This window comes from Peromyscus maniculatus, chromosome 15 (genome assembly GCF_049852395.1).
Source record: "Peromyscus maniculatus bairdii isolate BWxNUB_F1_BW_parent chromosome 15, HU_Pman_BW_mat_3.1, whole genome shotgun sequence".
In the NCBI taxonomy this organism is placed as follows: Eukaryota; Metazoa; Chordata; class Mammalia; order Rodentia; family Cricetidae; genus Peromyscus; species Peromyscus maniculatus.
In genome coordinates, this window is record NC_134866.1 from 79,488,468 (window position 1) to 79,502,719 (window position 14,252).

A 14,252-nucleotide genomic window follows, 5' to 3' on the forward strand; every position below is an offset into this window, starting at 1 on the left:
AAACCTTTAGTTTAGGGCGATATTTAAGACCCAAGCTGTAGCCTGGCAAGATGGCACATGCCTGAATCCCTCTTGGGGATTGTAAGGGCTTTTGGAAGGCTAAGGCAGGAATATGAATCTGATGCCAGCCTGGGCAATACAGCACTTCCCGGCTAGCCTGGACTACATAGAGAGACCCTGTCTCAAGACACAAAGAACAACAGTTAATCCAAACCGTAGCAGCAAATTTCTGTTGGGACAGAGTGGAAAATGCAGTGCTCTGTGCTACAGTTGGGGTGAAGGGAAGTTTGAGTGTTGGAGAAAGAGCTTCACCAGCTAGAGTGCAAAGCACTGGGGGCAGGGACAGAATGTGTGACATGAAGGGGCATTCACAGGTGCAAGGGGCAGGTGAGATGGCTCAGGATAAAGGCGCTTGCCACCAAGCCTCATGACCTGAGTTTGAACCCCAAGACCCACATGGTGGAAGGAGAGAACCAACCTCTACAAGTTACCAAGTTACCCTCTACAGTGTGATGTTTTCTCTCTCTCCCTCTTCCTCTCCCTCTCTCTTCTTCTACCCCTTCTTCTCTCCCCATCCCCCCCCCACACACACACACAAATATTTTGGGGGGTGAGTAGAGAGAAAGTAGTAGGTTTACACACATTTGTTGTGCTGAAGTGAAGTACCAAGAACTATCAGGTAAATTTTTCTAACTTAATCTATTTTGGTAAGCACAGTTAAAAGTGAGATTAACTCTCATTTTAAAAATTAAGAGTATAATCACTCACATGAATAAGCCCACCCTCAAGCACACACAGACACATAATGTTAAAAAGTTTTCAAACAAAATTTTTAGTCTCTGGGGTGTAATGGTGCATGCCTTTAATCCTAGCAGGCAAGGCCTAGGAGGGTGGATCTTTGTGAGTTCTGAGCTGGCCTGTTCTACATAGCAAGTTCCAGGCCACCTTATTTCAAATAAATAAATAAATAAATAAATAAATAAATAAATAAATAAATAAATAAATAAATAAATAAATAAATAAATAAATAAATAAATAATAAAAATTCCAAGAGAAAAGAGAGGTGATTCAGAGGCGTGTGCTGTTCCTGCAGAGAGCGACAGGGGATCCAACCCCCTCTTCTGCCTAATTAGGACAGTTCAGTGTGTGTGTGTGTGTGTGTGTGTGTGTGTGTGTGTGGTCTTCATTTTTTTCAATTAAATCTTTAAAATTAAGGGCATAAGATGTAAGTAATCTCTCTTTTTTGTTTGTTTGTTTGTTTTTTGTGTTTTTTTTTTTTTTGTTTTTTTCGAGACACGGTTTCTCTGTGTAGCTTTGCGCCTTTTCTGGAACTCACTCTGTAGACCAGGCTGGTCTCGAACTCACAGAGATCCGCCTGCCTCTGCCTCCCCGAGTGCTGGGATTAAAGGCGTGCGCCACCACCGCCCAGTAAGTAATCTCTTAGGAAAATCAAGTGGTGTGAAACACCGTAACTCCCACATCCGTACAGCACTCGTTTGCTGCCCTTTCACAGAGCTGCTGGTCTTTATGTCATTGCATGGTCTTTACACACGTCCTGGAAAAGGACCCGTTCTCCGAAGTGCTTGGCTGATATGTCTGGTCCAGTTGTGCTGTCAGTGCCCAGCCCTGCTGCTCCCAGCAAGGACTCGCGTCTTTTCCTCGCCCCATGTTCTTGAAAGCAACCTTCATTCTTATTTCCCAGCACTGTGAGGAGTGGGTGGGGGGTTAACACTGCCTGCCACTAGGGATCTATTCTTCCTCTGCCCTTTTTCCTTCCAGAGAAGGCACAGAGCTGGATAGGAAGCTGTAGCCTTGGGATAACACAGTCAAGGCCGTTAGACGTGCCATACACGGGCAGGTAGCATTTCAGGACTGAGACGGTCTAGACTGGGCTGTTCATGGGACCTGGCCACTGGGTGGAAATGCTGCCAGTACTGTCCATTGTGGTGTCCACTCGTTACAAGTGGCTGCTGAGTATTTGATGTGTTTTCCTGCAGCTGTTCCTTTTGTGGTACTCTCCGTTTAAACAGCAGTGGGTGACTCCTGTACTGGACCGCAGGAGTACCGTGGAAGGTGCCCCGGCTGGCTGCAGGCTTCTGAAGGAAGTGGGTTGAGTAGGTGAGCCTCGGGAGGTGCGGGGCTGGGCTCTGTCTGGAACTGGAGAACTCAAAAATAAAGGAGCCCAGGCCAGTAATTCCATCACCTCAGGAAGCTGAGCAGGACAACCGCAAGTCTGAAACTTGGGTGGGCTGCAGTGAGAACCTGTCTTTAAAACCAAAGAATTAAAATAAAGGTTAAAGAGTCCTGTGTTATGGAAGGAGCCTAGGCTTGAGTTATGGCCCGCTGAACTGTAAAGACAGATAATCCAGTCAGAGCAATGGGTGGAAAGGAGAGCTCCAGGAACAGTAAAATCAGGATTAAAGGGGTACTGACAGAACAGCCAGGCCAGAAATGACTAACCATAACAGCTCTTCCGGAGTGCGGAGGGCTTGATTGAATGCAGACCTTACCCCGAGTCTACAGAGAAACACTTGGCAAAAACTACAAGTATTTTCCAACTCTTTCAAAGAATGGGGTCCATTTTCAGGAAATACACATACCATGTAATACAATCCAGGAACACTTTAGGGGAATGTATATCATAGTGATGTGGGCATTGTAGCATTTTACATGGGCTTTTGATGTGGTCCTGGCTCCAGGAAAAATATTTCCCTGTATAAATGAAGGAAGATGCAGTGTTGCTGTTGTTTCTTGGTTTTATCAATGCTGGCTCATTCCACGTGTGTGATGGGCACTGTGTGAAGTAATGAGATGCTTGAGAAAATCCCAGTCTGGTTTACAGTACAAGACAACTGTCCGGTACCTGAGCAGGTTGATGATAATGTCTGGAGTGAAGGGTTCCCAAGCAAGGTGACAGATGCTGAGGTTTGGGAAATACGGTACCAAAGAAGCCTGGGCAGGAAGAACAGCTGGGCCTTCAACATGCTTCAGAGGCTACTGAACCCAGCAGGTCAGAACTTTCCTCAAAGTACAGTCCACAAGACGTCTTACAGTATTAACTCAGAATAACTGTGGTGTGCTCATCGGTCCTGTGTGTGAGCCTGTCCAGGTCATCTGTCTTCCCTCCTTTGCCCGAGCTCTTCCTTGGTTCGATGGACACAGGAGATCCTAGCCCTCACACATGCTCCTTCCTGTCAGTCCCACTGTGGTACTCTGTTATTTCCTGGTTAAAGGGTCACACAGTTTTTTAAAGTCCCGTGAGGAAAAGGAGACAGTGGAGGAGGAGAGCAGTGGTAAAGGGCCTGCTGGAGTTCTGCAGAAGGGAAGAAATGTTTAACTTAGAAGATAGGGTTCTGACTTGTCTAATGTAGTTTTCAGATCGTGTACTTAGTAACTCCCATTGAGCAGCATGGGTTCGTGCTGTGCCTCCTGCCTTCAACTGTTGTAGGCCTTAGGGGCAAAGGTCAAAAGTTCTCACTAGAGTCTCAAAATGAGAAAAACCCAGTTGCCCAGAATGGCACAAATGTGCTGTTGCCCACCTAGGCGCATCTCTCCAATGCCACAAAGGTGCTGAAGAGCAAAGGAAATTAGTATACTGGCATCCAAAATGTAGAAAGAACTTGGAAATGTAACATAGGGAAAGAAGAGGGATAGAGGCGAAGACAGGAGAGGAAGAGCAGAGATGATTCAAAGAGACACTAGTCAGGGCAAATGTTTAGAGTGTTGGGAAACCACCCATCTCTGTTGCCTTCTCTGGAATCCTAAGATAAAATCCAGGGTAAGAAAAAGATTATCTGACCAACAAGATAGTTGAGCAGGTAAAAGTGCTTGCTGAGTACAAGCCCAACCAAGTTCAGTCCCTGGCACCCATGTGGGAGTCTGAATGCCGGGGTGTGCGTCTGTAATCCCAGTACTTCTGTGGAGGGAGGGGACACAGTGGGGACACTCATGGCATGCAGAGCTGCAGCAGCAGAAGCACCCAGAGAGACTCACCTCAGCAAGGTGGGAGGCGACAGCCTCTGGAAGGTTGTCTTCTGATTTCCATGTGTGTGCCATGGCCTCAAGGGCCTGCACACATGCACTAAAGAAAGGAACATTTCAAAGGATCATAAGGTAAAATGCTTACTACATTCTGTTGGCTGTAGCATCCTGATTTCCTCTTTCCGGTCCCCTGAATTCGGGGAAAACCATGATGTCAAAGAACGGGCAGCTTTCGTTAGTTGCAGTGGAGACTGTGCAAGGTTGTGTCCCTTTGGCCGGATGGGAGCACTGACATTCTCTGTTTAAGGGCCTTAAGGGCAGATGCGACACAACCAGACCACAGCCTTTGATAAGCATTTGGAAGTAAGGGAAAACATCTGATGTCATTTTATTTGAAAGCTATTTAACAATACTGAAAATGTGTCCACAGTTACTGACTTGTTCTAAGAACAGGGGCAGAGCAGAAATCCTCTGTTTCAGAGAGCATGCTCCCATCTGCTGTCCCTGGACCAGCAGCCCCAAGGCCAGCCTTTCCAGCTGTACAAGGAAGCAGTCAGTCTTGGCCGCAGCTGACCCTTTCTCAGAGTCCTCTGCTCACTGTATCCACGAGGACTTGCAGGGGATAATTATGTTAGAAAGTTAAAGTCCACAGTGAACTTCCTGTGTGGGCCCAACAACCAGCCTGTAAAACCCCCTTGTCCAGTCCTTCACTTATACCCTGGCCTCTACACTATGACTACTACAATACTACCACTGCTGTGCTGCTGCTGCTGCTGCTGCTGCTGCTACTATACCACTACTACTGCTTCTCCTTCTCCTCCTCCTTCATTTTTTTCTTCCTTTACCAGTTGGGATTCTGTATGAAGCCCAGAAATCTAACCCTCTAAGACTTCAGCTGTCTTAAAGAATAGACTGGATTTATTGACTCACAACTGGAAAGTCTGGCTCTGGGTCAGGCTTCAGAGTCAGTTGATCTAGAGGCTCAGTGACACCATTAAATATTTAGTTTCCTCCCTTGACCACTCACCGAGTTTATCTCATTGTAAATCACACCCTACTCTTTCTCCCAGGACAGCTGCCAGCTAGAGTCAGGGTCACAGACTTCCTCCACTTCAGGGGCTGCAAATAGGACCATTTCTCACAGCCACCCGTAGGCTCATGCTACGGTTAAGGGCAGTCACCCTAAAACAACTTGGACTATGAGGTTTGGATGCATGGGGAGGAAATACTGGCCAAGTTTTTCAGAGAACTTAGGTCAGTTTTCAGGAAGTTACAAATCATGTAACACTGTGAGTAACGAAGAAAAAGTGTGTAGCTAGCTAAGGGCAAGATGGATGGCAAGAAGCCCGGGCACATCTGACCGCGGCGTGCTCTGGACTTCACCATTGCTGTCTCCCGTGGAAAAGAAAGCCCAGCTTTGTCGTAGGCCGCTGCGGCTCCGCCTTCCTTTTCTGGCCGTTACGAGAATCTACCTGGCCGTGAAGAGAATATATCCCCCTCTGTCTTTCTCCTTTCCACACATACACTACAAATAAGGGGCATGGCTGCCCTTGCTCCCCAGTCGGCCTGGGGAGCTGCCACATCGGCCTGCAGTACCACTCCAGACTAAAGTCTCCAGCATTGTAAAACTCCTGCAGAACGAACACACACACACACACACACACACACACACACACACACACACACACACACACACACACACCAGCATGCACATCGGCCTGCAGTACCACTCCAGACTAAAGTCTCCAGCATTGTAGAACATGCATGCACGCACGCACAGGGCCTTGGGTTGATCCCCAGAGATAAAGAAGCCATTGGAGGTTCCCAGTCTGGCTTTGCCATTCTGTAGCCTGTGTTTGCTGTCCTCTTCCAACAAGGTGGTGGTCCCCTCCGTTTTTAAAGACTGGTTTCTGGTTTGGTCTTCTACTCCCAGGTCCAGCCAAGAGGCTGCCGACTCCAGCGTTCACACAGTCGATCCAGACTGGACTCAGTCATTTCTGCTCTGCAGCTAACTTACGTGAGCCAAATATTGAAGGGAAATTCCCTGCAGCTCATACTGCTTTGCTTCTGAGTTCATTTTATCTTGAAGATTTACTTGTTTATTTGTTTATTTGTGGAGTGTGTGCACGTGGGTGTGCATGTTGTGCCCTCAGGGACCAGAGGTGCAGGATTTCCTGGAACTGGAGTTACAGGCAGTTGGGAGCCACCTGGCATGAGCGATGGGAATTCTGTGTGGGTTCTCTGGAAGAGCAGGAAGTGTTCTTAACTGCTGATCCATCTCTTCCGCCCCAGCCATTGAATCTTTTTTGTTTTGTTATGTTTTTCAAGACAGAGTTTCTCTGTGCAACAGCCCTGGCTGCCCTGGAACTTGATTGCTAGACCAGGCTGGCCTTGAACTCACAGAGATCCGCCTGCCTCTGCCTCCCAAGTGCTGGGGTTAAAGGCGTGCGCCACCACTCCCAGCGCCATTGAATTCTTTCTTTTTTTTTTTTTTTTTTTTTTTTTTGGTTTTTCGAGACAGGGTTTCTCTGTGTAGCTTTGCGCCTTTCCTGGAGCTCACTTGGTAGCCCAGGCTGGCCTCGAGCTCACAGAGATCCGCCTGGCTCTGCCTCCCGAGTGCTGGGATTAAAGGCGTGCGCCACCAACGCCCGGCCGCCATTGAATTCTTAAAGTCCGATTTCTCATTTTTACTGTCTCATCACTACTACCATTCTGCCTGTCCTATTAGTTGTACGAAGACTGGAGTTTCTTTTCTCTAAAACTGCCCTGCCTGTGTTTTTTTTTTTTTTTTTTTTTTTGGTTTTTCGAGACAGGGTTTCTCTGTGTAGCTTTGCGCCTTTCCTGGAACTCGCTTTGGAGACCAGGCTGGCCTCGAACTCACAGAGATCCGCCTGGCTCTGCCTCCCGAGTGCTGGGATTAAAGGCGTGCGCCACCACCGCCCGGCAGCCCTGCCTGTGTTTTATGTCCCATTCTCCTGCGAAGCCATAGGGACCTTGTGTTATGTATATCTTTTAATTGATGGAACATTTTGATTCCAAGTAAAATCATAAAAAGATTCCTTTTTTAAACATCAGTTCAGATCTCTGCTCTGAGACTAAGGCCTTTTAGGTCTGTAAGGTCTTGGATTCTTATTTCTCACTCTTCCATTTGCATATACTATAAGTCACATTTTTTCAGATTTATTATCTTGTTTTTTGTTTGTTTGTTTGTTTGTTTTTCAAAACAGGGTTTCTCTGTGAAGTTTTGGTGCCTGTCCTGGATCTCGCTCTCTAGACCAGGTTGGCCTCGAACTCACAGAGATCCACCTGGCTCTGCCTCCTGAGTGCTGGGATTAAAGGCGGGCACCATCACTGCCCGGCTGTTGTTTTGTTTCTTAATTATATGTATATCTGTGAGTTTGGGGTGAGGGGGGTGTGCACCTGAGTGCAGTGCCCACAGAATCCCGAAGAGGGCATCAGATCCCCTGGAGGTGGAGTCACAAGCAGTCATGATCTGCCCAACATGGCTACTGGGAGAACCCAGCTTGGATCCTCCTCAGGAGCCGTGGACACACTTAGTTCCTGAGCCTAAACTGCATCTTTGATTTCCCCTGTTAATTTTTTTGAAGGAATGAGAATTTAATGACACGTTAAATAATATGAATTCAGGGGCTGTCTAAATTTTTATATTTCTTACACAATTTTTTACATTGGGCAGTTTTTGTTATTGATGTTTCAGTGACTACCTATTTAAATGTTTTTAAACATTTTATCTCAGAAAAAAACAAAACAGGTTCTTTATTTCAATACATTTAATTAGATAAATATTTAAATTACACCTTAATACATATGGGCAGGTTTTGGAACAGTCTTAATCTTATTCTACTGATATTATTCTACAAAAGAAATGTAGCTGTGCAGTATGGTGGCACATGCCTTTAATCCCAGCACTCAGGAGGTAGAGGCAGGTGGATCTCTGAATTTGAGGCCAGCCTGGTCTACAGAGTGAGTTCCAGGACAGCCAAGGCTACGCAGGAAAACCCTGTCTTGAAAAAAGGGTGTATGTGTGTGTGAAAATATACCAAAAAATAGAGTGCCAACCTTGAGTGTGCCTCAGCCAGTTTCACACAAACACTGTGAGAAGGTGAGGCAGTGTTCGGGTCTCCCCCGTCCTCATCCTAGCTCTTCTGTGCTTGGGCCTTTCGGCCTCTTGCTCACCTTGCTTTCCTAGCCACATCTGTAGGTGTGCTCCCCCCTTCTCCCCCTTCTCCAGGGTCACCCCAGCACTCCCAGATCATCTCCCCCTTCTCCAGGGTCACCCCAGCACTCCCAGATCATCTCCCCCTTCTCCCCTTCTCCAGGGTCACCCCAGCACTCCCAGATCATCTCCCCCTTCTCCAGGGTCACCCCAGCACTCCCAGATCATCTCCCCCTTCTCCCCTTCTCCAGGGTCACCCCAGCACTCCCAGATCATCTCCCCCTTCTCCAGGGTCACCCCAGCACTCCCAGATCATCTCCCCCTTCTCCAGGGTCACCCCAGCACTCCCAGATCATCTCCCCCTTCTCCCCTTCTCCAGGGTCACCCCAGCACTCCCAGATCATCTCCCCCTTCTCCAGGGTCACCCCAGCACTCCCAGATCATCTCCCCCTTCTCCCCTTCTCCAGGGTCACCCCAGCACTCCCAGATCATCTCCCCCTTATCCAGGGTCACCCCAGCACTCCCAGATCATCTCCCCCTTCTCCAGGGTCACCCCAGCACTCCCAGATCATCTCCCCATTCTCCCCTTCTCCAGGGTCACCCCAGCACTCCCAGATCATGGCTCCGGCCAAATCCGTGAACTGCCTTCCTTCCTTTAGTTAGCGACACTGACCCTCTTGCCGTCCACTTGGTTGACTGTGGCAGACATACTTCTTGTCTCGTTGCTCACTTTCCTGGCTTCCTCGACCCCTCTTGGGCTGCTTTCCTTCACCTCACTGATTGATGGAGTTAGGGCCGGGGCATTCTCCTCTCCTCACTCCATGCTTTGGCTCCGTTACCTTCAGTATCAACTTCCTGCCACTTCAGACATCACCCAGCTTCTGTCTCTTCCTTCCCCACAAGTCCCTTGTCATGCGCTGCCTGAAGCACAAGTGTCTCCCTCGAGTCTTCCCCCCGCTCTTCATACCAAGAAGAATTGTATCATCTCTACCTCGATTTTACATCACTCTAGTTCTCCCGTTTTCTAGTTCAGGGTCCCTTTGTCATTTGGAGAAATGGAGAATTCTCTCAGATAGAAAGCTTGTCGGGTCTCTCACCTCATGAAGGCCCGTGGGTGGCTTTCTTAGTTTCAGAGTAAGTTTGAGAGCAGGGCTGGGGTAGGACTCGGGACAGCACTCATCTTCCGTGCATTCGGTCCAGGTCTCAATCTCCAGTGCTGCAGGAAAGACAGGAGCAGCCAAAGCAGACCGACCTGAGCCACAGAACAAGGTTCAGAGCTTCTGTTGGCTCCTAAGGCGCTGGCTGCTCCGGCTGCTTCCTCCTTATCTTCAGCCTTCTCGTCACAGGTTCTCTGGACTTCAGATAGTTTGACTTGTTCATTGTTCTAGGACCTTGGTTTTCACACCATCTTCCAGACTAGGTATCCCCTCTGGAGTCTTCCAGAGTCCCCTCTGCCTACCTATCGTAGTGCTCGTCACAAAGCAGTGTAATAAATAAATTTCATTTATTGCTGTGGCTTTTGTTCCTTATCAGACCATCAGGGCCTGGTGATCAGATTTCACCCTCAGTGCCCCTCACAGTGGCTGCACATGTAGTATGTGTTCTGTTGGGCAGATGGCCTTAAACATGTATGTTAGCCTCTGGGCCTCAGTTACCTCTCCAGTTAACAGGGAATAACGCCCTGCTTCCCTCAAGGCTGTTTGTGGATCTTGTGAGCTAAGAGGGGTTAAGCTTGCTGCCTGGTCTAGTCCTAGCTCTCACTGACTGACTAGCTGAGTGGCCTTGGGCAAATTACTTCATCTGCTCATGTTTTTTTTTTCTTCAGTAGACTAAGAGTGACCACAGGATGTGTCTTCAAAGGATCAGGGCCAAAACATTCACTATGTAATTGTTAGCTACTAAATAGGATGTTTTTCATTTCTAAGCTGTAGAGTTGGGGCAAGGGTTGAAGTTGGGGAGAAGAGAAAAGGAGGTATACGTACAAGCGAAGTGTCACTATCTTTAGTTGGGATATCTAGCAGAATAAGGGCTGGTCTCTTTACTGACAGTTTTTTTATTACAGTGTGATATATATATATCAGATACAAATTACTATTTTTATTTATATAAAATCGTGGGGGAGATTGATATCTTACATGAAAAGAATATTTGTAATGTTCTTTAGCAAAACCTGTAATTAAAAAAAATCTATGTACACAGTAGATAGAAACTTGCACAGGAGAGATTAGTTTAATTTTAAATTATTTATTTATTTTATTGGTGTTTTGATTACATGTATGTCTGTGTGAGGATGTTGGATCCCCTGGAACTAGAGTTACAGACAGTTGTGAGCTGCCATGTGAGTGGTGGGAATTGAACCCATGCCCCCTAGTAGAGCAGCCAGTGCTCTTAACTACCAAGCCATCTCTCCAGCCCCAATTAGTTTAGTGTTTAAAGGACAGCTATCTTTCTTTCGTATGATTTCATATATTCAAGTCCATGTCTGCATAGTAAAAATTCCACTAAAACTGTAATTATGCAAGAAAATAAAGAACATTTTCACTCATTATTTTTCCTTTAGGAAAGGGTTGTTTCTTTTTTGAAAAGTTCTTTCCTGCTATCTCATTTCATTATATGTTTATATTTAACCTCTGGCCAACAGAAGTCCTTAACTTCTATTCTTTTTTCCCAATTCTTTTTAGAGCTGGTGGTTCCCGGATTCTGCTCAGAATGACGTTGGGAAGAGAGCTGGTGTCTCCGCTTCAGGCTGCGTCTTCCTACGCCATCGCTGCTGGCAGGAACGTGCTGAGATGGGACCTCTCTCCAGAGCAGATCAGGACGAGGACAGAAGAGCTCATCACACAGACCAAGCAGGTGTACGACGCTGTGGGGACGATCGACCTGAAGGACGTAACTTACGAGAACTGTTTGCAGGTGCTGGCCGATGTGGAAGTCAAGTACATAGGTGGGTGGAGATGTGAGCACCCGGGTGTCCTTTTGCAGAATCTACAGCCATTTTACCCTTCTTGTCCGGACAGTCAGTTATCCACTTTACAAGAAATTAACTCTCACGCAGGGCTGGTTATTGCCGAGAATTAAATTAACTAAGGTCTGTGAGCCTCATGAGGTGCTGCACGGTGTGTACACTCCTCACCCTGCAGTGTGCACTCTCTCACCTCACCCTGTACAGTGTGCACACTCCTCACCCTGCACGGTGCACTCTCTCACCCCGCACGGTATGCATTCTCTTTTCTGCACATCAGAACTACCAAGAGTCTCGTACCCACACCCAGAAATCCTGCATCTAGAAATTCATTCCAATGAAATAACAACGGCGGGATTCCTATACAAATTAATGTGTAAATAGGTACTGTTTCATAACACAGGCTCCCACACAAGCTCTAAATGGCAGCTGATAATCACGTCATTGTAGAATTAGAGACACGGCGTGGTAGCTAGATAAATGATGAAACATCCATCCTTTGTAACTCCCCGTAGCCATTAAAATCATGGCTAGAAAGAGTATATCACAGCATAGGAGAAAAGCATACAGAAGGAACCTGTGATCCTAGCCTTTGGGAGACTGAGGCAGGAGGATTGCTGAGAGTTTAAGGCCAGCTAGTGTTGTGTAGTAAGTATAAGGCTAGGTATGGCTGTAGACCAAGACCTCATCTCAAAAACAACAACAGAAAAAACACACACACAGAGAAGGACAACTACAAGACAGTGTTAATGATGTTGTATCTATCATGAGTCTCCAGGAAGCAGAGCCGTCGGGTGTATGCACAGATGTGGAGAGATCTCTCACATAAGCGTGGAAGGTAGCAAGGCTAAGCTATGCAGTATGGGCCTGCAGTCCCAAGCCCCAGGAGGAGCTGTGTGTGACATAGAAAATTCCTAGAAAATTCCACTTGACTTTTTGTTCCAGTCCGGCCCTCAGTTGACTAGATGAGGCTACCTGCTGTGGAGGCCAGTGAGCCGATTCATTGTTAGTCTCTTCCGCAACGCCCTCCAGCTCAGCACATCGCAGTGATTAGTGTCTCAATGGCGGGCTCTTTATAGTTGATTTTTCTTCATTCATTTCTCTGTCTTCATCTGTGTTGTTTTAAACATGTCCTTCGACGTATACAAATGAAGATTCATTTTGATTACTTCTTAAGAATTGGGCATATTTCTGTAGGATAAGTATGACTAAACAACCTTGGCTGCGTACCCAGGCTTCACTTAAATTATGTATATAAATTTTGTATATTACATAATTGTATATTAGGTATAAAAATTGTGCATATAAAATTCTATATGCACCGGGCGGTCACCACGCACGCCTTTAATCCCAGCACTCTGGAGGCAGAGGCAGGCAGATCTCTGTGAGTTGGAGGCCAGCCTGGTCTACAAAGCGAGTTCCAGGAAAGTCGCAAAGCTACACAGAGAAACCCTGTCTCAAAAAACCAAAAAAAAAAAAAAAAATTCTATATGCAAACTGGATATCATAAACACTTGTGTGTGTTCTGGAAACTGGAAGGCCGTCTAAACCCAGCACAGCTCTAGGGACTTGAGCTTCTGCTAGCCCCTAGTCACCCAGCGTTCCCTACCCTGCACACCACTGTCGTAAGGCCTCGGGTATTCGCTCTTCTCTCTGTATTGGCGTCCATGTCTATCCCCCCACCAAGCTCTTCTCTCGGGTTAGTGGCTACTGCATCTTCTAAGGCCTAACTGTAAACTCCGGAGCGAAGGTCTGCCTGGTCCTTGCTGTCAGTCACGGGCATGGCCAGCACCGGTCCCTGTTTCGCAGGGTTTACAGGTTTGTTCTCGTTTCTTCCTCAGTAGGCTAGTGTGTGAGCCTAAGAGCGTGTGCATTTGTTTGGGAAGGAAGGAAAACAGTGAGGGGGAGGAGCACAAACTCATTTAAAGACTTCTCCAGAGTCCTGGGTTTCCCCAGTACTGAATATTTTAAATGTGTACAGAAGTTTGCGATATTTGTTCTTGCTCTCCATAAATTCATCTTTACGGTTAGCCATCAAGCCTCTGAGAGAGTAGACTTCTCAAAACTAATTCTCTTAACTGCCTGTTCTGGGGTGTGCTACAGTAGCGGTGAGTCTTACTCGTCTGGTGTCCGCCCTGGGCACAGAAGCATTGTTTATAGCTTGGCAGGGGGAAGGGAAGTCGGCTTCCAGGATCTGTGGTAAAGGAAGGAAGGAAATGGTCTTCGGTGTATTGTTCAGGATTGTTTCCAGTTTTAGGCTCCTGCACTTTATGTTGTTACCCATTTAGGTTCGTGAGAAACTTTAATTGCTTTTTAGTAAGCCAAAATTGTAACTATATTATTACCTGTAACTCTAAAACAGTGCTCTATGTATGGAAATTTTAATCTGTGCCACCTTTCCCTTAATTACCAAATACACACACACACACACACACACACACAAAGTCAAGGGCTAAAATATAATTACAGAAGTTGATTTTTTACAAATGTGTATTGTAGGCCTGGGAGTGTGGCTTAATTGAAGAAACTGTGCATTTATTCTGCTCTTTCTGCCATGTTTTTAGTAGCTTTACTGGTAGCAGTGTTTGAAGAGGACGGATGTGAGTGTGGCTGTATTTGCCTGCACTGTTCCTTCCTGAGTAAAGGATGGCTCTGTGTCTACTCTGTATTGTTTGGGTAATTTTTACCAGTTTATAAAACAGGCCGAATTCTGATGGTAAGCCCGGACATAGCAGGGTATACCTGTATGCTAACACTTAGGAGGCTGAAGCAGGAGAATGATAGTTCAAGGCCAGCCTGGACTATAGAGTGAGACTATCTCAGAACAAACAAATACTGAAGGTAGTAAGGTGTGTCCCTTGTCACAGTGTGACCATAGCTATCACTGTCTGTAGTTACAGCTGCTTCACTAGTATCAGACTTTAATATTAATTGTGCCCAATTAAAGTATAAGCCAACAACTGACTTAACAGTGAAGATTAGAGCAGGCCATTACCATCATCTTTAACAGGCATAGCCACAGCATCAGCTGCTTGCTGGATGTAGCTAGAATTATCTAGAATTTTTTATTTGATGTGTGCATTTTGGGTGGGGCCTATAATTTAGATTAGACTCTGCAAGGAGTCTGTAATA

General features: G+C 46.5%; 1 protein-coding gene across 1 annotated transcript in view; it reads left to right on the top strand.

Moving 5' to 3' along the window:
• Positions 1 to 14,252, top strand: part of Nln (neurolysin) — a 106,417-nt gene that overhangs the window by 30,203 nt on the left and 61,962 nt on the right. Inside the window, exon 2 of the mRNA XM_006982738.4 lies at positions 10,840 to 11,102. Coding sequence (XP_006982800.1) covers positions 10,840 to 11,102 — 263 coding nt within the window. The remainder of the gene's footprint in view (positions 1 to 10,839; positions 11,103 to 14,252) is intronic.